General features: G+C 37.3%; 1 protein-coding gene across 4 annotated transcripts in view; it reads left to right on the top strand.

Annotated features, from left to right (window-relative positions):
* Positions 1–26,110, top strand: part of ADGRA3 (adhesion G protein-coupled receptor A3) — a 132,498-nt gene that overhangs the window by 50,657 nt on the left and 55,731 nt on the right. For all 4 annotated transcript variants that reach the window (XM_070791228.1, XM_070791227.1, XM_070791230.1 and 1 more), the window contains 7 exons: positions 2,626–2,697; positions 9,110–9,181; positions 11,984–12,144; positions 13,797–14,010; positions 19,009–19,173; positions 22,216–22,417; positions 23,647–23,802. In XM_070791228.1, coding sequence (XP_070647329.1) covers positions 2,626–2,697; positions 9,110–9,181; positions 11,984–12,144; positions 13,797–14,010; positions 19,009–19,173; positions 22,216–22,417; positions 23,647–23,802 — 1,042 coding nt within the window. The remainder of the gene's footprint in view (positions 1–2,625; positions 2,698–9,109; positions 9,182–11,983; positions 12,145–13,796; positions 14,011–19,008; positions 19,174–22,215; positions 22,418–23,646; positions 23,803–26,110) is intronic.

Raw genomic sequence — 26,110 nt, 5'->3', positions numbered from 1 at the left:
AACAGGCTACATGCATCCCCAGAAACAGTCTTTATGGAGTGGAGGGGCAGCAGGCAGCTGAGCTTGATTTATAACAATGAGTCATTTTCTCTGTGCTTCTTACTGGGACAAACTGACCCCTTGTTTGGATGGAATGTGAGTCCTCACGTAGGGAGAAGGAGTAGGAGTGTAGCTGCTAGAGCTGCCCTGTCAAACTCTGGAGCTGAGGCTAAAGCGTTTTTGTTTCAACTGTCCCTCCTGGTGATTCTGATGCTAAAGCTGGAGAATTACTACAACTAGTTGTTCCAAGAAGAGGGAGGAGGGTGGTATCATATGGCCAGACAAGTCCACTTATTCTCACCTTCTCTGATCACGTGACCGTCCGTGTTCTGTTTTCTGATAATAGGGAGCTTAATATGATAGTATCTGCATGTTGAGGTAGAGATTGAAAGAAACTCGACTCTTAATAAAAAGCAGCTTCATCAGGCTCTTTCAAGCATACTGCAAAATAGCCTGTGTTCTCCATCAGTTCTTTATCCTTCAGTAAATAATTTTTCACATATTGCTATCCAAAATGAATTTAAAATTTTCTTGTTCAGTAGCACTTAATTTAATTACCATGATTGTCCCAGATGTTGCTTTAGCATTTTTTCATTGCATTACACATTAAGTAGTCTCTGGTGCTCATGTCTAGGAAGGTAATTGTCATTTATAATCTTCCCACTAGAAAATTCGGTCTTAATTCCAAACAGCTAACTTGGTATACAGCTTGCAAGCTGAGAGAGTTCTGTATGAAAACTCCGTGAGATAGAAAGGTATCTGCTAGTCACTTCTTGACTACAGGCACTTTTTCTTATGAGGCCTTAAATCATTCAGTTGTGCATCTCACTCAGCAGCTGCATATAAAGTGTTTCTGTCAGTGTCCCATGCCTTTACTTTATAGATAATTTGGATCAGGAAGATTAAGTCAGTGGCTTTCTGGAGAATAAACTACCAGAAGTAGGTAAAACCTAGACCCATTCAGTTTCTCTTTTGCTTTATCAACAAAATTCAAGCTGATTCTCAATTCAAATGAAAACTCATTATCAGTACCTAAATTCCATTTTAAATAGGTATAGCTGTAATGAAATTGTTTCCCAAAGAATCAATGGTAATTACACCATTTAAAACTCAGAACTGAGACAAGATAATGAATAGAACTCAAAATGCTTGTTTAAGCAACACTTCACACGATGATGCCTCATTTTCTTAAATAGTAAAGCCCAGAAATAGAAGGAAAATCAGCCGGAATAAAGAAAAGTCCCACACGATTAAATACTTAGCTTTAATATTCTGAGGAGCTAGAGCATAATGAATGTAGATAAAAACTTGTATTGCTTAACATATTTTTTTAAATCAAAAGTTGCCATAAGAAAGGGAAAACAGAGCTATGAAATTTTTGAATACTAGGGATTACCTAAACTAGCTTTTAAAATATCTAAAGGAAAAAATTAATGAGTGGGTACTGAATTCAAATATGAAGTCTTTGTAATTTCTATCAGACTAATACCCCCCCCCCCATTACCAAGTGTATAATTTAGAATCTGACAGTTTTAGTTTAGAAATGGTTGGTATAAGTCTCTAAAGAGTAACTCAGTGAAATTCAAAGAATATGTCCTTCTCTATTACAGAGAATAATACAGACAGTGAAGAAAATACGAGAAAAATATTTTTTAAAGTTTGGCTTAGAAAGCTTGTTTTACTTCTTTTATTGAAATAAAAAATGACCAATAATCCCAAATCTTAATAACTGAGAAAAACAAAGATTCATTGTTTTAGGGCTTTCATAGTAAATCCACTGATGGGAAATGATGAAAGCTATGCTCTCTTATTTGAAGAAATAGTTATCTCCTAATTAAAATAAATCTTAATTGAAGTATAAAATTGTGTTCACTGTGCTTGGTATGAATAAAAATAGTGTGGAAAGAACAAAATACTAAACTTATTACAGATAAAGTTACCTACATTGAGGAGGAGAAAAAAAAAATGGTTTCAAAGTAACATTTGATAGGAACTATAAGAAGTTTAGGAGTGACTGAAAAAATATGGGCCATTACCTAGATATTGTGAAAAAGTAATTTGGCTTGGAGCCTAAATGACAGATCTGTAAAGTAAAAGCTAGTTCAGTTGTTTTTTCATTACAGTCAAAACTTCTGAGTATTTAAGGAATGAAGTTAGCATTAAGTTTCACTTGTTCTTGAGGAAATAAAAGTTTGGGGATTGTGATAATGTACCTTTTTACCGGTTGTCTCTTGGATGTTGCCTTAGATCAGCTCTGTTCCCTAACTTACCAGTGTGATGAGCTGTGTATATCATCACAGGCAGTAAGATAGATTGGTTTTATCTTGAGTCATTTTCCAGGAGTAAATGGCTTTAAATATTGAGGGCACTGTAATTAAACAGCGGTTAGTTTTCTACGTGCCAGAAGTAAGTGAAAGCAAGGATTATTTCTTCTCTCAGTGCTGTACTTGAGATAGGTGAATATGTTAGAGATGCTTAAAAGAAAAGTCTTGTGTGATACCTGGGTGCCATTCTTGAATATGAAATGTATGAAACCTTCATTAACCAGGAGAACTAATTGAAGATACTTTTCCCCTTTCTCCTTAGGGATCTGACAAACAACCGAATAGGATGTCTGAATGCAGATATATTCCGAGGACTCACCAATCTGGTTAGGCTGTAAGTACCTCTGTCTTCCATGTTATAATACAAGGAAGCATATGAACCAGTACCCACATTTTTATGACCACTTATATGTTTAACATTAAAATAGCAACTGTAGAGGTTATAGAACTGGTAGGGGGATAGTTCAGTTCAGTCACTCAGTCATGTCCAACTCTTTGCGACCCCATGGACTGTAGCATGCCAGGCCTCCCTGTCCATTACCAGCTCCTAAAGCTTGCTCAAACTCATGTCCATTGAGTTGGTGATGCCATCCAACCATCTCATCCTCTGTCATCCTGTTCTTCTCCTGCCTTCAACCTTTCCCTGGGAAAGATTGAAGGTAGGGGATAAGGAGCTGGAAATTTAATCATGGAGATATAATGTCATCAGAATATAATAATGCATGACATCCACTGCTCCACATACACATGCACACACGCGATGTAGTATGTGTGCATATTGGACCTAGAGAATAGGTCCATATTGAGACACATGATCAAAAGCTTTGATGGTTTGGGAAAATTTCTTTGAAGAGGTGAATATTGAGCTAATGGTCCAGATCCTTAGAAGGGAAAAGAAGTCAAGCAAATGATAGAAATCAGAGCGAGGCCAGTTTGTCAAGGTGAAAGCTGATAGTCTTATGCATAGACTGACCATTGAAGTCACTCCTCTGACCTTGTGTTTATAGGTGACCTCTCAAGCTTTTCTGTTTTTTGTCTGTACAGTAGGATTAATAGTACCTCAAAGTTATTAGAAGGATTAATTAGCATTTGAATTATCTATACCTGTTTCTTATAATTTATATCTAATATAAATGGAGAACTTTGTATATATCATCAAATATATTTTAGTTTTATTTTTAAAGTTAAGAATCTGAGAATAACTAGAAGTAAGGACAGTTACCTGTAATAGAGCTTTATGCAAGAAAGGCAGACTGAAGCTTAGAACTGACTCAATCCTAGGAGGCCTCTGGAAGACATTGATGTGGGGAAATGGCATAAATCATGATTTAGAGAATAGCAATCTAGAAACAGGGTGCAGCATGCAAGGCAGGATTTTGAGGTAGAAGTTCTAGTTCTGAGATCGCCTATGCTGGGCTCTTTCCCTTTGTAGCTTTTTAGGATGTTTCATCTGTTGTGTTCAAGTTAACTTTGAAAAAGCCATATGGGCTTAAGTACTGAGGTTATTTCATCTCTACAGTAAGCGATGGGTCTCACTTGTCAGAATAGAACAAAGTACTCTTGCTCCTCAGTCAGCAAATTCGTATTTTTCAGTGTGCCCTTTAGCTCTGGGGGAAAGATAGATGGCCCCAGTATATGTTCTTAAATAAAAGATTGACTTGGTGTACAGCTTTACTCATTGCTAGAAATCAGTTAAATCTATTACAGTGTTCTTTTTTTGTAAGTGGATTACAGTTTTGTTTCAGTGCCTTTATTATATCGAGAGTTTTTAATTTTTGTTTTTGAGGAAAGTGTAAGAATTGGCAACCTGAGGCATTTATGGAGAAAAATGTGTTATGCTTTTGAGTAGTTACGAATCAAATAGTGAAAGAAGGAGTCTGAGGTTTACCATTTTCTTGACTTTAGTTCCAGATGGATTTATAGCTTTGGTCTAGGGATATTTGACTCAACAGCAGAAGTTCTTTAGGCAAAAGTGTTGTTTTGGACAGTGCTTACATTAAAGCAGGTTACTATACACTTTTTTGTTTTTGCCTCCTGCCTTAAAATCTAATATTGTTGCAAATTTTAAAGCCTGGATTGTCTCTTACATTTTTACCAATTCTCTGATACCTGTGCGAGAATTTACAGGACATAGAACATAACGGACATATATCCAGTGAGTCATTAAAACATAGAAATAACACTACCAAGTTTCCTACTTTGTGATTGATTGAGATAATTTTGTAGTCCATGTAATAGTAGATGATAGCCCTCTTAAATGCAGCAGTATGGCACGTATAGAACTATACCTGACATATCCTTCAAATACTGTTCTAAGAAAAATTAAGACTTCCTGCATGGCTCTTTGGGTAAAGAATCCGCCTGCAATGCAGGAGACCCAGGAGACATGGGTTCAATCCCTGAGTCGGGAAGATCCCCTGAAGAAGAAAATGGCAACCCACTCCAGTATTCTTGCCTGGAAAAGTCCATGGACAGAGGAGCCCGGCGGGCTACAGTCCATGGGTCGCAAAGAGTCGGACACGACTGAGTGACTGAACTGAACTGAAGAAAAATGATCAGTACTAAACACATAAACACATAGGAAAAATTAGCAGTTGTGGTAGCTTCTTAGCATTCAGGAATGCTTTGCAGTGGAGTTGCTTGTGATCATTTGGGTTGACATAGTTCTCGAGCATTGAATCAGGAACCTTTGGATGGGTGTTGTGTGTGGACTGCATAGCTTTCTGGGCTGTCTAAGCCAGGTTGTATGTTGCTTGTAAAGGCTGATAGCATTTGGTATTTCAGATATGGAGAATAACATTTTCATTCTAGCAAGTGGAAAAGAGAGTCTGATTAGTTAAGGGACATGTAGTACATTTTTAGGTTAAGAGTCAGAGAAGCTCTGTATTACTAATATTTCCCACCCTATAGAGTAAATGTGCAAAAGAAATAAGTCTAGAGTAGATTACTGTTCTAGCTCTTTCCTCTGCTACCTCTTCAGCTTAACTCTTTGGGTTACCCTGGAACTTTGGACCCTTAGACTCACTTGGCCTCTTAGCCACGGAGCCTGGAAACCTTGGCAGAAGGCCTGTAGCATTCCCACCCAGACTTCTCATTGGCGATTTAGTGTAAAAATTGAAAAATGACATACGTCAGAGTGTTCAGTGGACTTGGGTGTGGTAGGTAAATTGATTGAATCTGTGTATTGATCTCTGCCTTTATTGATGGAGAAGTTCTGGGAAGTGAAGCCATCCTCCCAGAGGTTCCCACTCTAACCCTAGGAGTAACTGGCAGAAAAAGGATGGAACTAATAATGGACTCCAGTGAAGTCTCTGTCGTTCACTTATGAAGTTAGCTTACAGAGTAGTTGTTAGGAGATCCAAAAAAATCAAAACTTTGCTTTTAATTTTCTTTATGAATTTTGATCAATTTAAAACCTGTGTTTTTCCTCTAAGAATTATACCTTTAATATTTTTCTGTCAATCGAGTGATATTTATAAGAACTTCCTTTCTACAATTTAAAAATTATTGTTGTTAAGTAATAAAGCCATATAGAGAGATATGTAGGAAGAGTTGAATTTCCCCTTCATCTGTTCAAACATACCCTTCTGAGATAGCATATACTGTCCAGTGTATATATTCTCAGACTTTTCTATTGCCCCTGCAAATGTGTAGGCATCCGCACAGGGCTTTAAAAATGTGCTATACTCTGGACTTCCCTGGTGATCCGGTGGTTAAGACTTCACGTTCCGGTTCAGGGGGAAAGGGTTCGATCTGTGGTTGGGAAGCTAAGATCCCACATGCCTTGTGACCAAAACCCCAAACATAAAATAGAAGCAGTATTGTAAAAAATTCAATAAAGACTTTAAAAATGATCTACATCAAAAAAAATCTTTAAAAAGTGTATTCTACTTGACAACTTACTTAAAAAAATTTTACCAAGGTACCATTATCTTTTTAGGAGAATACTTTTTAGGAGAATACTGTTATCTTTTCAGGAGAATGTTTTTGTTCATGCTTCTGACTAGCTAACAGAATATTCCACAAGTATAGAACAGTGCGCTGTGCTTAGTCGCTCAGTTGTATCTGACTCTTTGCAACTGCATGGACTGTAGCCCTCCAGGCTCCTCTGTCCATGGGAATTCTCTAGGCAAGAATACTGGAGTGGATAGCCATGCCCTCCTCTGGGGGATCTTCCCAACTCAGAGATTGAACCCAGGTCTCCCACACTGCAGGTGGATGCTTTACTGTCTGAGCCATGAGGTAAAAGAACAGTATGATTTAGTCAATTATTCCTAAGTTAAAGGAGGTACCATTTGATTCATTACCTCCTCCTTTAACAAGTCTGCCCTAGTAAACATGCCTGTACATACACAGATGCTGCGTTGTACCCATTTAACTTACAGGAATGCAAATATCTATTTAACAAAAAGTAAGTGAATAAAAATTAAGTGAGAGAGTAAGAAACAGCATGAGTGGGAGTGGGTGGATAATTCACCTGCCACTCCATTCAATGAGCTGTTTTAGGACACAAGAGAGTGACTTTGCTGTGAACGTTGTCATTCTCAGTCCCATGATGCTTTTTTTGGTATAAGCATTTCAGAGTTGGAATGTGCTTTTAATGTATTAAAGGCTTCCCTGGTGGTTCAGAGGGTAAAGCGTCTACCTGCAATGCAGGAGACTCAGGTTCGATCCCTGGGTTGGGAAGATCCCCTGGAGAAGGCAATGGCACCCCACTCCAATACTCTTGCCTGGAAAATCCCATGGACAGAGGAGCCTCGTGGGCTGCAGTCCACGGGGTCGCAAAGAGTTGGACACGACTGAGCGACATCACTCTCACTTTAATGTATTAAAGTATATGTGAATTTTTATGGTCATCAGCCAGTTACTTCACTTGGTGTCTAGCCAATCAAATAGCAGTTTGTTCCAACACTGGAGGAAAAATTGCTTTGTGTTGGGATTTACCGGGAGGATGGCATGTCTTTCTCCAATGTGATTCCTTCCTCAGTGATTTCCAAGGAAAAACAAATTAATAGTACCTAATAATTACCATAAAGTTACCTAGCAGTTAGAATCTAATGGTTCCTATAAGATACAATCATTTTGTTTATACTTAAATCCTATACTTGTAATATATATTTTTATTTCCAATGACTACACTCTTTCAAACATCTAAAAATTACAAATAATTGTACAGGGAATCTCCATGTACCCATCAGTCAGTTTCAACACTTAGCAACTCAGAGCCTATCTTGTTTTAGTTCCACATCACATCTCTTATCTTCCCACCTACATTATTTACAGTAAACCCCAGTAATCTTATAATTTCACATAGGGTACCTTGATAAAAGTACAGTTGTTCATTTTAATTACATCCAGGTTACTTTCTTAAAATGTTATGATTTGCATTCCATCAGCTGTAATACCCTTTTCAAAATCCACATTTGGTGTTCACTCTGATAAGCCAAAAAAGAAAAAGGCATTGCTTTCATGATTCTTTAATGTAAAAGTATTCTTTTTATTTTTTAAGTTCCTTGGCAATTCTTTTATGAAGATCAAAATTATTTTACTCAGCCTCTTTTCTATTAAAAAAATTATCCTAAGATATATGTAAAATGAATTCAATAATGTTTTTACTGAAGTCCATTATATATTACTTTTGAGGGATTGGTGTTTGTGCAATGTTAAGTCTTCCCATCCAGAAATACGTCGTTGCAGATGTCATGGAAACAGCTGACCTCTGCCCTCTTCAAGTCTCTTCCCTCTCCCCACTGGGGAATCCTTCTACTCAGGTGTCACTTTTTTCCATGCTTAAAGGATTTAACTCAGCCTCTGGACGTGAAGCAGGCCTCCCTGCGGGTCTCAGGACTTCTTCGGTGAGAATTCTAGGTCAGACTATAGCATTCTTGATACTACAGCAGGCACTGAACAGATCTTGGTGGTGGTTGGGTCATCTTGCCATTTTCCTGGAGCCCTTGGTAGCAGCTCCTAAAGCTGGGGTCCATGTCCTGAACAGCCAGCCACTGCAATTGAGCACCTTCTGTATACTCTGGCTTCTTACTGGCTTCCAGAGGTATCCAAGTAAATAAGACACACAAGCCCTTTCTGTCCTGGAGCTTATGAAAGTCGAGCATGGAAGAAATCACAAAAAAATGATTTGTACAAACTACTCATATAATAGCATAAGGTGTTCTACAATTTATAGCAAACTCTGTAAGTGTTTATATATTTATTAAAGCCACGATACAAGGGGAAACCAGAGAGGTTAAGTAATCTGCCCAAGGGCAACACTGAATTCTATCCCAAGTCTTTGATTAAACCCTGGACCCGTTTCACTCTTCCAATATATTTTAGTAGGTGACTGTCAGCTGCTGCTGGTTATTTGTACCATCCTTTTCTTTGTTTTTTAATTTTTGTTTCCTTAAATGAAACTGAGTGAACTCCTGAAGAGCAGTTCTAGTTGCAATGAGAGCATGATTGAAAATCAGGTTCAGGAACGTAACTTGGAGGTTCTACATGTTATTTAACAGAAAAATCCTTATCCAGCAGTAATTTTAATTAATTTTATTTATTGCTTTTTATAAGGTTAATTTTCTTCTTCAACTTTGGAGAAAATATTTACTAGATACTTCTTTCTATGAGATTTAAAACAACCTTCATAACTTCTTAATAACAGTATTTAATGATAGGATGTTTTAGGAAATATAATATAAAATGATATATAATTGTTCGCCTTTCTTACAGTAAAGTTATTTCCTTTTTTCCAGAAACCTTTCAGGGAACTTGTTTTCTTCATTATCTCAAGGAACTTTTGATTATCTTGGCTCATTACGATCTTTGTAAGTAAGAATTTTTTCTTCCTGTTTTTGTAAATGTATCTGAGTGTCTGAAAATTAAAAACAGTTATTATATGGCTTAAGAGACTTCATGGGAAAATTTTGTGATTTTGCAATAATTAGAATCTCACTTGAGAGTTTGCATTCACATTGAAAAACATACCATAAACCTTAATAATGTGTGTCAGGCTAGAGCAACCATTTTCTTCTTAGAATACTCTTATCTCTCTAATTTATATTTAAATAGGTTGGTAATATTTTTCTTTGTGTTTCCAAATTAGAAAATATTTTGTTTACCTAATTAAATCCCCAAAGTATAAAATAAGCCTCCCTTCTTATGAAGAGTTTATAGTTAAGACTTATGTTGTTCTTTGAGAGCTTTCCTGGTGGCTTACATGGTAAAGAGTCTGCCTGCAATATAGGAGACCTGGGTTCCATCCCTGGGTTGGGAAGATCTTCTGGAGAAGGAAATGGCAACCCGCTCCAGTATTCTTGCTTGGAGAATCCCATGGACAGAAGAGCCTGGAGAGTCTCAGTCAATGGGGTGGGTCACAAGGAGTCAGACACAACTGAGCGACTAACACTTCACTTCATGTTATGTTTTAGAGATTAATTTTATCCTGTGACTCCATCCCCAAACTGAATTCACAGCTTATTGCTGATATTTTTAGGCATGCTTATGTAGAATGTCTGCTTTATGAAGTCAGTGTATGGTCATATTTACACAGTTCTCTGTAGCTTTAAAATTGGCTGAGTTTTTTTTTTTTTACACCCAAAACCAATTTTGTTAAGTGAGAGATTAGATTGTCTAGAAGTTACTTTCGAAGCTTACTGTATTTTCAGTAGCATTAATATGTCTCAAAGCATAACTTTTACTGATTCCTATTGGAATTACAGTTAAATACAATGGTTTTTCAAATTTTTATTGTGACATACAGACTTGAGTCTCTTTTTCCAGTGAAAGATGTCTTCTCTGCCAGATGCCTGTTTGATGTATGCTCACTTCTTATCTTTCCCCCCTTCCCCTCCCCTTTCTTTTTCCTTTCCCTGCCCTCCTCTTCATCTTTAGTTTTGTAAATTTATCATTTCAGTCTCATTTAGCAGCTTTCATTGGAATAAAGCCAATGGGTTAGGTGCTCAAGGGGCTTCTCACCATTATGGCAGACATATGTATGTACTTCTAGAATCCCTACATCAAACTTTTTTTTTCTTTTTTTTAAATTTAATTTTATTTTTAATACCCAAAGTATTTTTTTATTGAGGTATAGCTGATTAACAATGTTGAGATAGTTTCAGGTGAACAGTGAAGGGATTCAGCCATACATATACACGCAACCATTCTCCCCAAACTCCCCTCCCATCCAGGCTGGCACATAACATTGAACAGAGTTCCATATGCTATACAATAGGTCTCTGTTGATTATCCATTTAAAATACAGCAGTGTGTACAGGACCTTCCCAAAGTCCTTAACTATTCCTTCCCCCCAGCAACCATGAGTTCTGTTTTCTAAGTCTGAGTCTCTTTGTGTTTTGAAAGTAAGTTCATTTGTGTCATTTCTTTTAAGATTTCACAATAAGGGATGTCATGTGATTTTCTCTTTCTCTGAGACAGATAATAATTATCGCATAATTATAAAAAATAATTTTTTTGACAGGTATTATTTTCATATGCTTAAAAATTTGCAATCATTTTTCAGATCAAAGTAAAAGCCACTAACTTGCCATAGTGAACAGGCTTTGGATCATCTTGTTCCCTGACTCTTCCCTGATCTCAAGTCCAGTCAAGTCCCCGTCTTCCATAGTAATCCTCCAAGATGCCAGGCAGACATGCTTCTGCCTCAGGGCCTTTGCACTTGTGAGGCCTTTGCCTGGAAAACACTTCCACCAAGTATCACCCATGGCTCTGGGACTTCCCTGGTGGTCCAGTGGCTAAGAGTCTGTGTTCCCATTGCATGGGGCCTGGATTCAATCCCCAGTCAGGGAACTAGATCCCACATGCCACAACTAGGAGTTGTGGCTCCTACACCCTGCCTCAAACTCTTATCTGGTCTTTTTGGTACTATTAACATTCTTACCCAGAAAACTGCTTTTTAGTGAAGACATCTCCTTTTAGTGGGCTTATGTCAGCCATTTCTGTGAAGTTTAGGAAATAAAGACTGCAAAAATGATCTGACTTTTGAAACCCGAGATAGCAGGAATGTAAGAAGTATTTTCATGCAAAAATTGAGCAAAATTGTCAGTGTTTATAAAAGATAATGCTGTAAACTCACCAGAAGGTGGTTCTTAGGAATTAGAAGTTAGTCATCCTAATCAGAAAAACAGAATATAACCATGTGAAGCAGTCATATGTTGCTTTATGCTGTCAGAATTAAGAGTTTGCAGACATTTAAGCCAAGAACATGGCAATGATGCTGGAAGAAATGGGGAAAGCTTCAGTTTCCAGTAATAGTGCCACAGCCCTGATGACATATCCGTACAAGTTTGATAGACAAAAGGAATGTGGATGTGATATTCCAGTACCCTGGGCTTCAGAAGTATGTTTCATAGATGATGAAACGATTTTGTTCACATACCATCTTTGATTGAAAGCCGAGTCAGTCCAGGATCAGGTGGGAAGGGATTTTGGGGTCAGACATTCGACATCATCTCGCTGGGAAGGAAACCATAAGCAGTTGATGGTACAGTATGTGCCCTAGGTGAGATTGAGCAACTGTGTGCTTGTCACCAAAGACTAAGCCAATGTAAAGCAAAAGTGCAATTTAATTCATTAACCATACTGTCTAAATTGCATTTTGTGTGCTACAGAGAATTTCAGACTGAGTATCTGCTGTGTGATTGTAACATACTGTGGATGCATCGCTGGGTAAAGGAGAGAAACATCACGGTACGGGACACACGGTGTGTTTATCCCAAGTCTCTTCAGGCCCAGCCAGTCACAGGTGTGAAGCAGGAGCTGTTGACATGCGGTAAGGAAGAAAAGCTGAGAAACGGTTAACTGTGTTTTGCTTGCTGCCATGTGTTTCCTGACAAACTTCAGAATTCTTTTTATATGTTGGAACCGATTGTAGCCATCACTCTTCATGAATTTGATAATATTCAGTTTTTGTCAACAGTTAAGTCAGTTGAATTAAAAAATGTTTTTTTCAATTGGCATTTAAAGTTCTTAGGTTCTGAACAGCTTTCTTAATGAAATTCAATTTCAATAAATAGTATAGATCTTCATATTTTCTAATAGCAAATCAGTAATACGTTGATAGTGCTAAAATCTCAGGATGCAATCATGCGTTTTATTGATAGGGTATGAATTGATACAGCTGTTTTGAAGGGTGGCTTGGCAGTAAGTATTAGTGTTCTTAGAGAATTGGTACAACTTGATATAGCTAATTCTGCAAGTAGGGCTTAATTCTTGAGAAATCATCAGCTATGTGTGTAAATCTTCAGATTTTATATAAGAACATATCTTAAATTCTGAAAAATAGGGCATTGGCTTACTTATGACAGTCCATTCAATGAAATAGCATATTTGTTGAAAATCATGATTTTCCAGAATACCTGAAGACTTGAGGGAAATAATACATTTACCATGTGTTTAATGAAAAAGAAAAACCAGAAAAAACAGGAAACAGTCCTTATAATGATAGAGGGAGGTTCTAGTTTAGTCTCTGTGCTTGGAAATAAACAACCCTATCAGTTTTTTCCTTTTATTTTCATCATTATTGTTGTTTCACATGTGAAGTGTGCTCATTGGATTAAAGATTTATGAAAAGAAATAATGTGTACAGATAAGAAATCACCTTGGTGTACACTTTAAATATCTTATAATTTTGTCAATTATACCTCCATAAAGCTGGGGGGAAAAATGAAAAAACTGAAAGAAGGAAAAAAAAAACCAAAATCCATACTTAACATTCTTATCACTCATAGGTAGCTAACATCAAAGATACCTTGGTATACATATCAATTTTCTACCTTTTTATTATGTTTTATCCAAAATACCATACTCTAATATTATTTTGTATCATTTTTAAACTTGAAATAATGTAAACTTGTTTCCTCATCATACTGATATAAAAGATGCATACCAATTCATTATATACATATAGCCATAACTTTTATTTTTACATTATAGGGATATAGCCACAATAATTTCTTTATTACTGCATATTTAGGTTGTTAATTTCTCACTCCATAAACATTAACAAGATTAATTTCCTTACGTACATTTTTACGTATTAGCTATTTAGGATAGCTTGCTACTAAAAGTAGAATTGTCATGTTAGAGACCGAATATTTTAAAGGTTTTTGATGGGCCGTGATATTTGTGTACGTTTTTGCATATGTAGTTTAAGATTTCCTTCTTTTATTTTTCTTATTGGAAAGAAATATATCAGCTTTGTAAAAGTGACGTGAAATGGTTTAATTTTAATTTTATTTAATGGTGTTTTCATCTTGGATCCTCTTAATTCAGCAACATCTTTGTTGATGGTAAAACTAGAATGCTGATTACTGAGGAATTTGTTTTTCCATTTTTAAGATTTCAATTCGAACTTCTATAATTTTAAGTTCTGTAGTGTGAATATAGTATTTGTTTACTGAGTCTTTGTTCTCCTGTCTCTAGACCCTCCCCTTGAATTACCATCTTTCTACATGACTCCGTCTCATCGTCAAGTTGTATTTGAAGGAGACAGCCTTCCTTTCCAGTGCATGGCTTCATATATCGATCAAGACATGCAAGTGTTATGGTATCAAGACGGGCGAATAGTCGAAACTGATGAATCCCAAGGTATCTTTGTTGAAAAGAACATGATTCACAACTGCTCATTGATTGCAAGGTAAACTTTTTTAGATGAGGAATTGTCTCTGTAGATTTTATTTATCATCTCAGAAATTGTAATGTTTAGTTGACGTTTAAATTAATATTTTACCTTCTTGCATTTAAAAAGCAAATGTCTGACATTTCTTTTTCTGATTGTTATTTATCTTTGAAAGTTATCTTTTATTTATCTTTTCCATCTAGTTTTGGAGGTAAAAAAGCATAAGGTAGAAGGGAAACACTTTAAAAGCTGGAGACTTTTTGTTTAAAGTTTTAAGAGGAAAAAATGTAACCTTTTTTTTTTACCAAACTTAATTTCCAACTATTTCCTGCTGCTATTAATAAGCGCAGAATTTCACTTCTAGGAATCACCTAATTTTCACTGTCTTATGATTAATGTTGCATTTTAAGATACTGCCTTTTTCATCCTGTTAGTATAAAACAGTATACTACCTGTTAACCTCATGGTTGGTGCAAGTGCCACAATAGTTTGAATGAAGTTAAAGTACAAAAAACAGGATAAAAATAAATGTTATCACTCATTGTATTTTATTTTGGTGATATGTTAATCTGTAGGCATTGAATTTTCTCTTTCCTGCTCTCTGCCCCTGTCTCTGAGTATCTCTCCAAGCCTTTTCTATGTTTTTCTCTTTCCTTTTTATCAATTTTATGACGTTAGACCTCAACTTGAATATTTAAGGATAGAGCTATAACTTTCTACTGAGGTACTTTATGTAGTATTACAAAAGTGCATGAAAAAACTACCAAGAAACTAATAGTTCTCTGAGTTCAGTCTCAGGTCTGGGAATTTTGAGGTTTGAATATTCTATTTCATAATTTCTCTTTCTCTTCTGAGATTTCCTTAGAAGCATATTTTCATTTATGTCTTTGAACTTTTATAGTAGAAACCCTTAAATCCTTGCCTCTTAGTATCTGGGTTATATGGGGGTCATCGCCCTGCTTATTTTTTATGAATATGGTTTATATTTTCTACTTTAAAAAGTATTATTTATATGTCTGGTAATGTTGGATTGTATCCTAGATATTGTGAATGATTTGCTGTGGAGAAGCTGACAAAGTACAGCTTATGGGACAAATCTGGCCTATTAATTTTTTTTATAGTTTTAAATGGTTACCTATCAAATGGTTATACAGATACCTTCCAAATAGTATTGCTTCTCAGTCAGCAAAACCTAAAGTATTTACTGTGTGGCCTTCAAAGAAAACGTTTGCTGACCCCTGACTCTGGATTCTTTTGTATTCTTCTCAAAGACAGCTGATTTTGTTTCATTGAGCAGTTAGCTTTTGGTTAAGCTAAAACTCCTGGATCTGGCTTTTGTGTAGTAGGCAGCCACTGAAATCTGCTTGGTGTTTGCTGTGTCTGCATGTAGGTCAGGGATCAGTTAAAGAACTGGGTGAATTATATATGCACAAGTTTGGGCTTCTAGCCAGGCTGCTTTCACCTCTGTCTCTGATTTTTCAACCACTCAGATTTTGAGTTTCTTTTTGAATAATGCCTGCCCTTTGGCAAAAGTCGTTAAAAAATTTTCCTGGTTACTCCCCAGTGCCAATCTCTTTTTTCTAAAGTCAGTTCCTCTTTGGCTTCTGCTCACTTTGGATCACTCACCATGTGTTCAGATAGTTGACTGTAGTTTGTCTACAGCTTATAGCTGTTAAATGTCGGGAGTGTGGTTTGATAGGAGCCAAGAAAGGAATGTCAATCCACTCCAGTATTCTTGCCTGGAGAATTCCACGGACAGAGGAGCCTGGAGGGCTACCGTCCATGGGGTCACAAAGAGTCAGACATGATTGAGCAACTCACACTTTCTTTCACTCTACTATTACCAGAAGCAGAGTTCGCTTACTAGGGGTTAAGACTGTTAGGAATGTTTTGTGTATTCTTTGCATCAGTGTATTAAGTCCCAGTGAGAAGAGTCTGTTACATTGTTTTTACTGTGGTGATAATTTCACAAGTGTATACATATGTTAGAAGTTACCAAATTGTAGACTTGAAGTAGTTTATTGTCTGAGTAGACAATAATTGACATATAGTATGCACCCCACTCCAGTACTCTTGCCTGGAAAATCCCATGGACGGAGGAGCCTGGAAGGCTGCAGTCCATGGGGTAGCTGAGGGTCGGACACGACTGAGCAACTTCACTGTCACTTTTCACTTTCATGCATTGGAGAAGGAAATGGCAACCCACTCCAGTGTTCTTGCCTGGAGAATCCCAGGGACGGGGGAGCCTGGTGGGCTGATGTCTATGGGATCGCACAGAGTCGGACACGACTGAAAGTGACTTAGCAGTAGCAAAGCTTTAAAAATGTAATAGAACTCTTGTCTGAATAAAAGCTTTATTTTTTAAAGTTTTACTGAAGTTTAGTTAATTTATAGTGCTGTGTTAATTTCTGCTATATAGCAAAGTGCCTCAGTTATATATATACATACTTATACATATATGTATATATACACACACACTTTTTCAGATTCTTTTCTATTATGGTTCATCACAGGGTATTGAATATAGTTCCAAGAGCTTCAATTTAGGCTTCTTCAATTTTGTAACAAGTAACCAGATTTACTTTATAAATTCATTTCTCTGTCATGTTTAACTTAATCTAAATTCCATTAGCATTAAAAAAATTAATTCAAAGGATAGCAACTTCGCACAATGGTTTTTTGTTGATAGGAATACTTACTAAAGTGAAAGTCTTTCATATGAAGACTGGGAAGTCCTTTACCTGGAGTTAGCTCCAGAATAATAGAAAGTTGTAGGAGAAGGAAATATGTGGTTATTGGATTGGGTAGCCTCATAGACCTCTTGATTCTTCATTGGTCTTTGCATGTCATTGAGCCTTCATTAATAAGAACTGGAGTTTGTATTTTTCCTGGACATTGAAATTGAAGCTACCCCTTCTCCTTAAATCTCCTAATGTGTTGTGTTGAGGATTCTTGAAAAATTTATTCTGATAATTGGTTTTAGACATTGAAGGTATTGCTGAAAGTTATCTTTAAAAAATGTTAGGACCATTTTCCCCAGAGCGTGTGCTAACATGCTCTGGGATGCTACAGTGAGTGGACAGAGGTGCTGTGGGGTATTTTGAGTGTTTGAGCATAGTGATACTGGACATTCCTGGACATCTCACAGCTACCAGCTCCGGGCAGTTAGGGTGTTGACATTACATCATGCTGCCTCCCTTTTGTTTGTGTCACATCTTAGATACTGGTATTTTGACAATTACTATGGTACAAAGCAAGTACTGTATGAAAATCATTGTGGAATAAGAAATAGAGATATCATTGTCTGATCTGTATCTGATTAATTTTGGAGTGCCCAGTAAGCATGCTCAACCCATTAGGAAGCAGTTGTGGTTATGTAAGAATGAAATATTTATTTTAAATTGGTTTTTTTTTTTTTCAAATGGCTGTAAGGTATTAGGACATATATACACAGTTTTAGGATTTCGTGTAGTCATTGCAACCACCCTAGGTGTTTCTTTTAGGCTAGGGGCACTGTGAAAGTTATCTAGTCAGTGAAGGTACCATGAACTGAGAAAATATGGGGACTTCTAGATTTGAGAATGCTTTTTATTGCCCAGAATTTTTATATACTTCTTCCTGGTTCAGTAGAGTCATATAAAGTAGAATTCTAGTTGGCAATGTTTTGGTTATTTAAATTTAATGTCAAACTCTTCTGTGTCGTTTTACCTTGAGTATACCTATTTTAATATGTTAATGTATTTAACTTAGTAAAGATGATAAACATTTTCTTTGGTTCAAAATCACAGTCCCTCAAAGTCTTTATTAGAGCATTTATTGTTGTGTAGCCATTAATGATTTAGGAAGCTACAAAAATGTATAGTAACTTCAAGACAGTCTTTAGTGAGTTAATTAAAATGATACATGCTTTATGTCTAATGATTTATCTGTATCTACATAAAAGCAAAGTATGATAGATCATGTGGGGGGAATAAAGGTTAATTGAAGATTCTGCCATTTGCTCTTAATTAATAGGTTTTATATTAGAGAATTATGATGTCATCTTGAAAGTTGAATTTTCTGACAGCTGTTCAGAAATATAGCTGTTATTAGAAGTTGAAGTATACTTTTAAATGAAAAGCTACTTTTTTAAAAGCCTTAATTGGTAATTTATTAAATCTTTTTAGAGACTTAATAGGTTTCCCCCCTTTTCCATAAGATATTTCATTTTAAATATTAATTACACACTTTATATTAGTCTCCTTCATGCTTGAATATTTTCCCTAGAATTCCCAAGATGTAACTTGGTAACTTCCCTGCTAGTTTTTTAATTGTTAGGCTTTTGATTTTTTTTTTTTTCTCTTTTTTCTTATTGCAGTGTAGTTGATTTACAACGTTGTGTTGGTTTCAGGTGTACGAAGTGATTCAGTTAGACCTGTGTGTGTATAGATATATTTTCCAGATTCTTTCCCTTATAGGTTATTACAAAATATTGAGTATAGTTCCTGTGCTATACACTAGGTCCTTGTTGGTTGCCTGTTTCATGTGTAGTAGTATGTATATGTTGATCCCAAACTCAATTTATCCTTCTTCCCTCCTTTCCCTTTGAGAACCATAAGTTAGTTTACTATGTCTGTGGGTCTGTTTCTGTTTTTATCCCTTATATATGAAATCTAAAGAAACAGATACGAATGAACTTAGATACAAAACGGAAAACATAGCCTCTCCATTAGTTTTGCTGAAGGCAGTGCTGTGATGTTTCTGTTTTGGTGCTTGGTTTCCCTCTGTGGCATGGCCTGCTCTCCCTTTTCCTGGAGTCTCAGTGCCACTGCCCTCCATTCATTCTTATGTTACAGCCAGCTCTTGACTTGCTGCTGAAGTACTTAAACGGAGGGATCGTTTTTTTTATTCATTTTTATCTAGCAAGCGCTTAGCCTCCAGCACACATTCATGTTTGCTAAATGCATGATCGAAGCACATGTTGTCTCCCTTCTTGCCTAACCATATTTTCTCTCTTTAAACTCTTTCTTCATGCAGTGCCCTAACCATTTCTAATATTCAGGCTGGATCGACTGGAAATTGGGGCTGCCACGTCCAGACCAAACGTGGGAACAATACAAGAACCGTGGATATTGTGGTCTTAGAAAGCTCTGCACAGTACTGTCCTCCTGAGAGGGTGGTGAACAATAAAGGAGATTTCAGGTCAGTGACTTGAAGAGTGCTGAAAGGGGCTGATTTGCCCCAATTCTTTTTATTCTCAAAGGCATAAGTAAGTAAGTGAGGAAGTGAAGTAGCTCAGTCGTGTCTGACTCTTTGGGACCCCATGGACTGTAGCCTACCAGGCTCCTCCGTCCATGGGATTTTCCAGGCAGTAGTACTGGAGCGGACTGCCATTTCCTTCTCCAGTGGATCTTCCTGACCCAGGGATCGAACCCAGGTCTCCCGCATTATAGACAGACGCTTTACCATCTGAGCCACCACGGAAGTATAGATGTATGTAATTGGTCTCCTGTCTTCAGTAAGAATTTGAGAAATGTATTCACATATATAATAGGATCACTCTAGTGGCTCAGGACGGTAAAGCGTCTGTCTGCAATACAGAAGACCCAGGTTCGATCCCTGGGTTGGGAAGATCCCCTGGAGAAGGAAATGGCAGCCCACTCCAGTATTCTTGCCTGGAAAATCCCATGGATCTCGGAGCCTGGTAGGCTACCGTCCATTGGGTTGCAAAGAGTCGGACACGACTGAGCGACTTCACTTTGACTTTATTCACATATATATCCTTATATATCTAAGGACTGCCCTTTAGAATGGTGATTTCAGAATCATTTATGGAAACTAAAAGTAAAAACAGGTGCCTGAACTTTATCTCAGATCTATTGATTGATGAGTCTCTGAAGGTTGAGCCAGAAGTGTTTATTTTTATTTTGTAGTTTTGTTGTAGTAGTTAAGAACCACTACCTTAAGAAACATTTTGGAAATTCCACTCAAATAATGTGAAATTCAGACAGGTTAACAGCATTTCCTGTTTCTGAGGAGCTTTTTTTGGATGGCCTTTGGAAGGTTTTGTTGTGTTAATTCAGTTTTAACTGCAGACAGTCAGTAGACATTGTACTTAGCAGAAACACACACCCAGTTTCCCTCCGCTGTGTGGTTCTTCTAGCAATTAAATCAGGGGACTTTGAGAAAAGAAAGCTGTTGGGTGGCCTGAAAGCTGGGGAGCCTCTAGTGTAGGACCCTGTTAGGATAAGCAGATTGACTTAAATGCGGTGGTTTTGTTTTTGCTTCTTAATAGAAAGTTTAGAATTTGTGAGCGGTAACAACTTTTACTTTAGACTCCCCTTTCTTTCAAAGTTGCTTTAAAACATTATCTTTAAACTTATTATTTACCTAAAATGCTTTATGTTCAGGATTTTAATAATCAGTTTATAGTTAATATAAATGAAGGGAAATATGTAGCTCTTTAAAGCAGCATAGAGATTTTTGAATACACGGTTGGTTTACACTGTCTGTGATTGGTATTTTTGCTGCCTTGTGGCTATAAGTCTGATTTTTAAGGATAAGAAAAAAACTCTTTGTTGTTATTCTTTCAAGTCCAAGGTGAAGAAGCAATGACAACTTTAGCTCAGCTAGTTCTTCATTGATTTTTTTTTTAAAATTGCCTTTTGACTTTCCTTTCTCCTCCCCCATTTAAAATTCTTCTGGATAATGTGTGCGTGGAAATCATAATTTATTGTTGCCAACAGATAAGTCTTTTATGTGGATTAACTGTTAACTTGTAATATTTATACAGTATACTTTGAAGTGAAATAGATACCATTTGTTAATTTTGTTACATTCAATGCCTTTATTAAATAATCATAGGATATTTTCTATTTATGGTGTATTATCTGTCTTTACTCATAGTTTTGGAGTGTTTTCATTTTTAAAAATAGAAGAAGAATCTGTTTAAGTGATTAATGAATTATTTATCTTTTGACACTCCTTAAGATATAATACAGTTAGAACTTCCACTGCATTAATAAAATTTAGTTTAGCATTGCTTGATCTATTTATACAGTTTTTGATAATGCATTACATTTTGGTGTGGCTGATATTATAATTTAGAAGTTCATATGTTGTAAGTCATCTGTAGCTTTTATTAAATACATTATTTTCATTCCCAGTTTTGGAGAAATAGAGCTCAAATAACAAAGATTTCTCCCAGTCCAGTTAGTGCTGATTTCACGCCAGCAGGTTGGTGTAGTCACTTGCACAGTACCTATGCAATTTATCTGGGTTTCACTCAGATAAATTTGGATCTGTATGTTATTGGATGTTTTCAAGACCACTTCCCAAGTGCAAAAGTTTGTTGAAAGGACTCACAGGACTCAGCATGCAGCTGTGGTCACAGCTCAGATGTAGTGATGTAGTAATATACCTAGGCGGATAATAAGGGGAAAAGACACAGATGGATTCTGGGGCGATCAGTGTGTAAGTTCTTGATTATCTCTGCCTCCCAGGAGGCTCATGCAGAGCCTACCCCTCCTCCAGCCTTGAAAAGGCAGCAGCCTCTGTATAGTGTTTTTGCCCAGGGAAGACGATTGGAGTCTCAGCATCCAAAACTCCTGTTGGGAAATGTTCATAAAGGCAACCTCTGTCTATCTCATTCCAAAACTTTAGACCCTCAGGATGAAAGCAGGTGCTCAGCACACACCATATGGTTTCCGCAGACTGTCTAGGTAAAGTGAATCACTCTTACCAGTTAACTGTGAACACAAAAAGCCCCAAATTCCTGGGTGCCACTGAAAGGCCAGCATTGCAGGCAGGCCACTTTAAGGATGGCAGTCCTTTCTGCAAGTATACTAACTGTCTTTCTGTGAAAGGCCAAATTCTATTCATACTGGAAAAGATTCTGACCCTATATACCTAATGATTGTATAAGCCAACGATACAGTAACAGTAATTAAAGAAACATAGGACCATTTGGTGCACCATTTTTCTTTTCTGCTTGATAAGGTACAATTTCCGTGGTTGTATTTAGAATATTTTAGGAAAATATTCTGTTATGGCATTAAAATTTATTCAACTGATACCTTACAATGGTTTTAGTTCATTTTAGCTTTTTTTGTTTTTGCCTTTATTGTTAAAGGAGTTCTATTTCTTCTTGATTTTCCTCTGATTCCGTGTGACACGTCCTGATCCTCGATTTTCCCCTGCTGTTATTGTGTCAGAGTAGGTTCTCTCGTGTCTTCGTCTCTCTAGGTGGCCCAGAACACTGGCGGGCATCACCGCGTATCTGCAGTGTACTCGGAACGCCCACGGCAGTGGGATCTACCCTGGGAACGCACAGGATGAGAGAAAGGCCTGGCGCAGATGTGATCGAGGTGGCTTTTGGGCGGATGATGATTATTCTCGCTGCCAGTATGCGAACGATGTCACTAGAGTTCTTTATATGTTTAATCAGGTAACTGGAAAGTCTTCAGATCTGCTGAGGTTGCTAATAAGACGTGGTGCTCACACCAAATACATAAGTTTTTTTTACTACTAGTAAAGCGTAAGGATTTGGTGTCTATACTTTCGTGGACTGTGTCTTTGGGATCAGACCTGTTCTTCTCAACCAGTATTCACAGCCCTCTCTGGCATTACTCTTCCTTTCCAGGTATGGCCTGGCTTTATGCCTTTGCTTGAATAACTTAGCATCTGTATCCCCAAACAGAATCCCAACCATTCTTCAAGAGCACCTGGGAGGCCCCCTTTTCAGTTCCTTTTATAATCCCTTTGTCACAAGAGATCCCTTGTCGTGCTTGTCTTTTTAGTGTGCCTTTTCTCATCTCTGCTTCTATGTCTGTTTTAAAACCATAGCCGATTATAAGCAGCTGGCAGGTGGTTTCTTTCACACATTTTCTTACGCTTCTTTGCACCTGGTATACACTTTCTGTAATGGTTGGTGCTGAGTTGTGTTTAAGTCAATAATAAACAAATGAAAAACATTACAGGCCGTGCATGGCAGTATAGATAAGTGCTAAATAAGTGGTTCATACTCCCAGGTGGCAGGAGTTCCAGGGGAGATATTGATCCCTCCTGGCTGGAATACTTGGGAAAGGTGTTACTAGGCAATTGGAATTGAGTATATATAGGATTTGGATAGATACAGATGAAGAGATGGTGCAGGCCGCTTCCCTGATTTTTCTTTTTCTTTTTAAACTTTTAACTTTGTTATTTTTATCTTTTGGCTGTGCTATAGCATGTGGGATCTTAGTTCCCTGACCAGGGATCAAACCCACATCCCCTGCATTAGAACCACTGGACCACCAGGGAAGTCCCTCCCTGATGTGTTTTTATGTGCTGTTTTATTTCATTCTAAGTTAAAAAAAGAAAATTCCTTCAGTTAGTTTCCAATAAAATTTGTCTTAGTTTTGGAAAAAGCATTTTGCGAAGGTCGTAGTGAATCGGTGATAAAGAGTTTTGAAATTGCCATGTTTTGAAATGCAAAGGTAAGGTGCAATGTGGGAGACCTGGGTTCGATACCTGGGTTGGGAAGATCCCTTGGAGAAGGGAAAGGCTACCTACTCCAGTATTCTGGCCTGGAGAATTCCATGGACTATACAGTCCATGGTGTCACAAAGAGTCGGACACGACTGAGCGACTTTCACTTCACTTGCTAAGTGCTTCTTTTTTGCCTTTTTAATACAGATGCCCCTGAATCTTACCAACGCTGTGGCTACAGCCCGACAGTTATTAGCTTACACTGTGGAAGCAGCCAACTTTTCGGACAAGATGGATGTTATATTTGTGGCTGAAATGATAGAGAAATTTGGAAGATTTACCAAAGAGGAAAAATCAAAAGAGGTATTTTCTGGTTCAGATTTGTAGCATATAGTATGTCAGCAAATGGTCATGTGATAGAGCTGACTCTCTATTTTTAAAGCCTACTTATGTTTGCTGTATTTGAACTAAATATACCTTTTAATTTCCAGAATTGTCATTGAGAAACCTATGCTCCATCTGTCATGGGAACTTGTTGGGAGGAGTAGAGGTGGATTGTTAGTTCTTGGCAATAAGGTACCAGGGTAGGGCAGAACCAGCCTGTGAGAAAGCAGCTTTTTCTGCATCCATGGTGTATGTGAGTCGGGCTGCATCTCTCAGGCTGACTGGGATTTCCCTTCTCCCCACTGGTGTGTTTTCATCTTTCTTCTTTGTTTTTTTTTAAAAATCACCACTTAAATTTATTGATTGAAGACGTCTTTGTATGCTTAACAATTTACAATGTTCAGAAAGTAGAATCTTTTTTGTTCTTCTATTTATTTTTTTAAATTTAATTTTAAATTAGAGGGTAATTACAATATTGGGATGGTTTCTGCCATATATCAATATGAATCGGCCATATGTGTAGATGTGTCCCCTCCCACCCCCTCCCCACCCCAGCCTTCCCGGTTGTCACAGAGCACTGGCTTTGGGTTCCCTGTGTCATACAGCACGCTCCCACTTGTTCATCCTTCTTCATGAGAGTTTTAGTTCCCCAGATCTTGTGTTAAATTGCTTTGGGAATGTCCTAGAGAAAATGTAAGACTATTTTAGCACTTTTAAAACAAAATTCCAAATGATTAAGATACACGAGGCATGAAAATTTAGTGACTTTGAAAAGAGGCCATGTTCAAACTATGATATTCCTGTCCACATGATACCCTTTAGGGGAAGACATTGACAACTACTGTTTTCAGAATCAGTGAGCAGCAAATAATGATTTGAATAAGTTTTTAGCTGCAGATTAACATGTTCTTAAACTTTATTTCCAGCCAGGTGAGAGCTTTTATATAAACTGTTTCTCTTGTGATGGAATCATATAAGAATGAATTTTTGAGCTAGAATAAACCTAGATTAGGTCATACACTGAAGCCTAAAGAAAATTAAACAATTTCTCTAAGGTTTTAGAGCTAAACTATGCAGGGCTGAAAACAACTCGAGAACTTTGGCTGTCTAATCCAGCAGTTTTCTGCTGTATCATATTTACTTTCTAGAAGAGCTTTGCTCTGTCATAGTATTCCAAAAGTACTGTGGGGAAGACACTGAACTAAACAAAGTCTTAATATATTTCTTTATGTGGGGCATCTCAGATTCGTTAATGTGCTAAAAGGTGGTATTGGTTTGGCTAAAAAGTTCATTCAGCTTTTTACGCACAGTGGTATGGATAAACCCAAATGAACCTTTTGGCCAACCCAATTAATATCCCTTGTTTCTCTACATAATTTAACCAAGGGAGTTTTTTGCATGTGGTACCTATTAATATCTGGCATTTTGGTGATAAATTTTGAAATTGCAGCTCTGTACATTAGGTACTTTACTTGCTGTAGTGTAGCTGATAAAGGAAAGAAAGTAGTGACATGCTTATAAATGGGATTCAGAACACCAGACCACCTAATGATGACATGGCATTTCACTGTTGCTATCTAATCTTCAGGCCTTAGTTTCCTAATGAATTGTTCTTTGCTTGATTCTGTCCTTGGGCCATAGCCCGCTTCCCATGATGAATTTTTCTGGTGCTGGGAGGAGCCGTGTGAATCCTGGCTCTGTGGTAATCCTGCTCTCCCTTGTTGATTATAATCACAGGTTAGCTGCCCACATGATTAGAAGTCATTCATGGAGGCTGGATGTTTCAGGTCACTAGAGTAATTGGAATGGCATTTGGAATCTGGACATAGGGAAAGGTCCTGCCATCGTGTGATAGACCAAAGTTTATCCCCTTGCTGCCCTGTTCTGGTGTGAGGGACTTCTGTATACTTCCCAGGTCGGGAGCAGCAGTGTGGTGCCCTGAGGTGTACGTTTCATTGTGTTGCTGCTGTGTGGGAAGAATGGTCTGAATCTTTGTTGCTTTGTCATGTGCTTAGGGGGAGGCATCTTGTTGAAGACTGGAAGTGGACCTGGTTTGTGAGTTATTAACCATGGACCCTTTGTTTTTAAAATGAGACATGATGCTTGCCCTGTTTAACTTGCAGTTAAACTCACTGTTTACGCAAGAGAGAATATAGGTGAAACTATTTTTATCATTGCAAAGCTAGGACATACTTTTTATAGGGTTAAGAAATTAGCATTTTTTTTGTACGTGTGAGGAATTTTCATTTATCTATTTTACTTGAAGTTGAGTTGATGTGCAATACTT

The sequence above is a fragment of the Bos indicus genome, chromosome 6 (assembly GCF_029378745.1).
Source record: "Bos indicus isolate NIAB-ARS_2022 breed Sahiwal x Tharparkar chromosome 6, NIAB-ARS_B.indTharparkar_mat_pri_1.0, whole genome shotgun sequence".
Classification (NCBI taxonomy): Eukaryota; Metazoa; Chordata; class Mammalia; order Artiodactyla; family Bovidae; genus Bos; species Bos indicus.
This window is presented reverse-complemented; position numbering and strand designations above follow the sequence as displayed.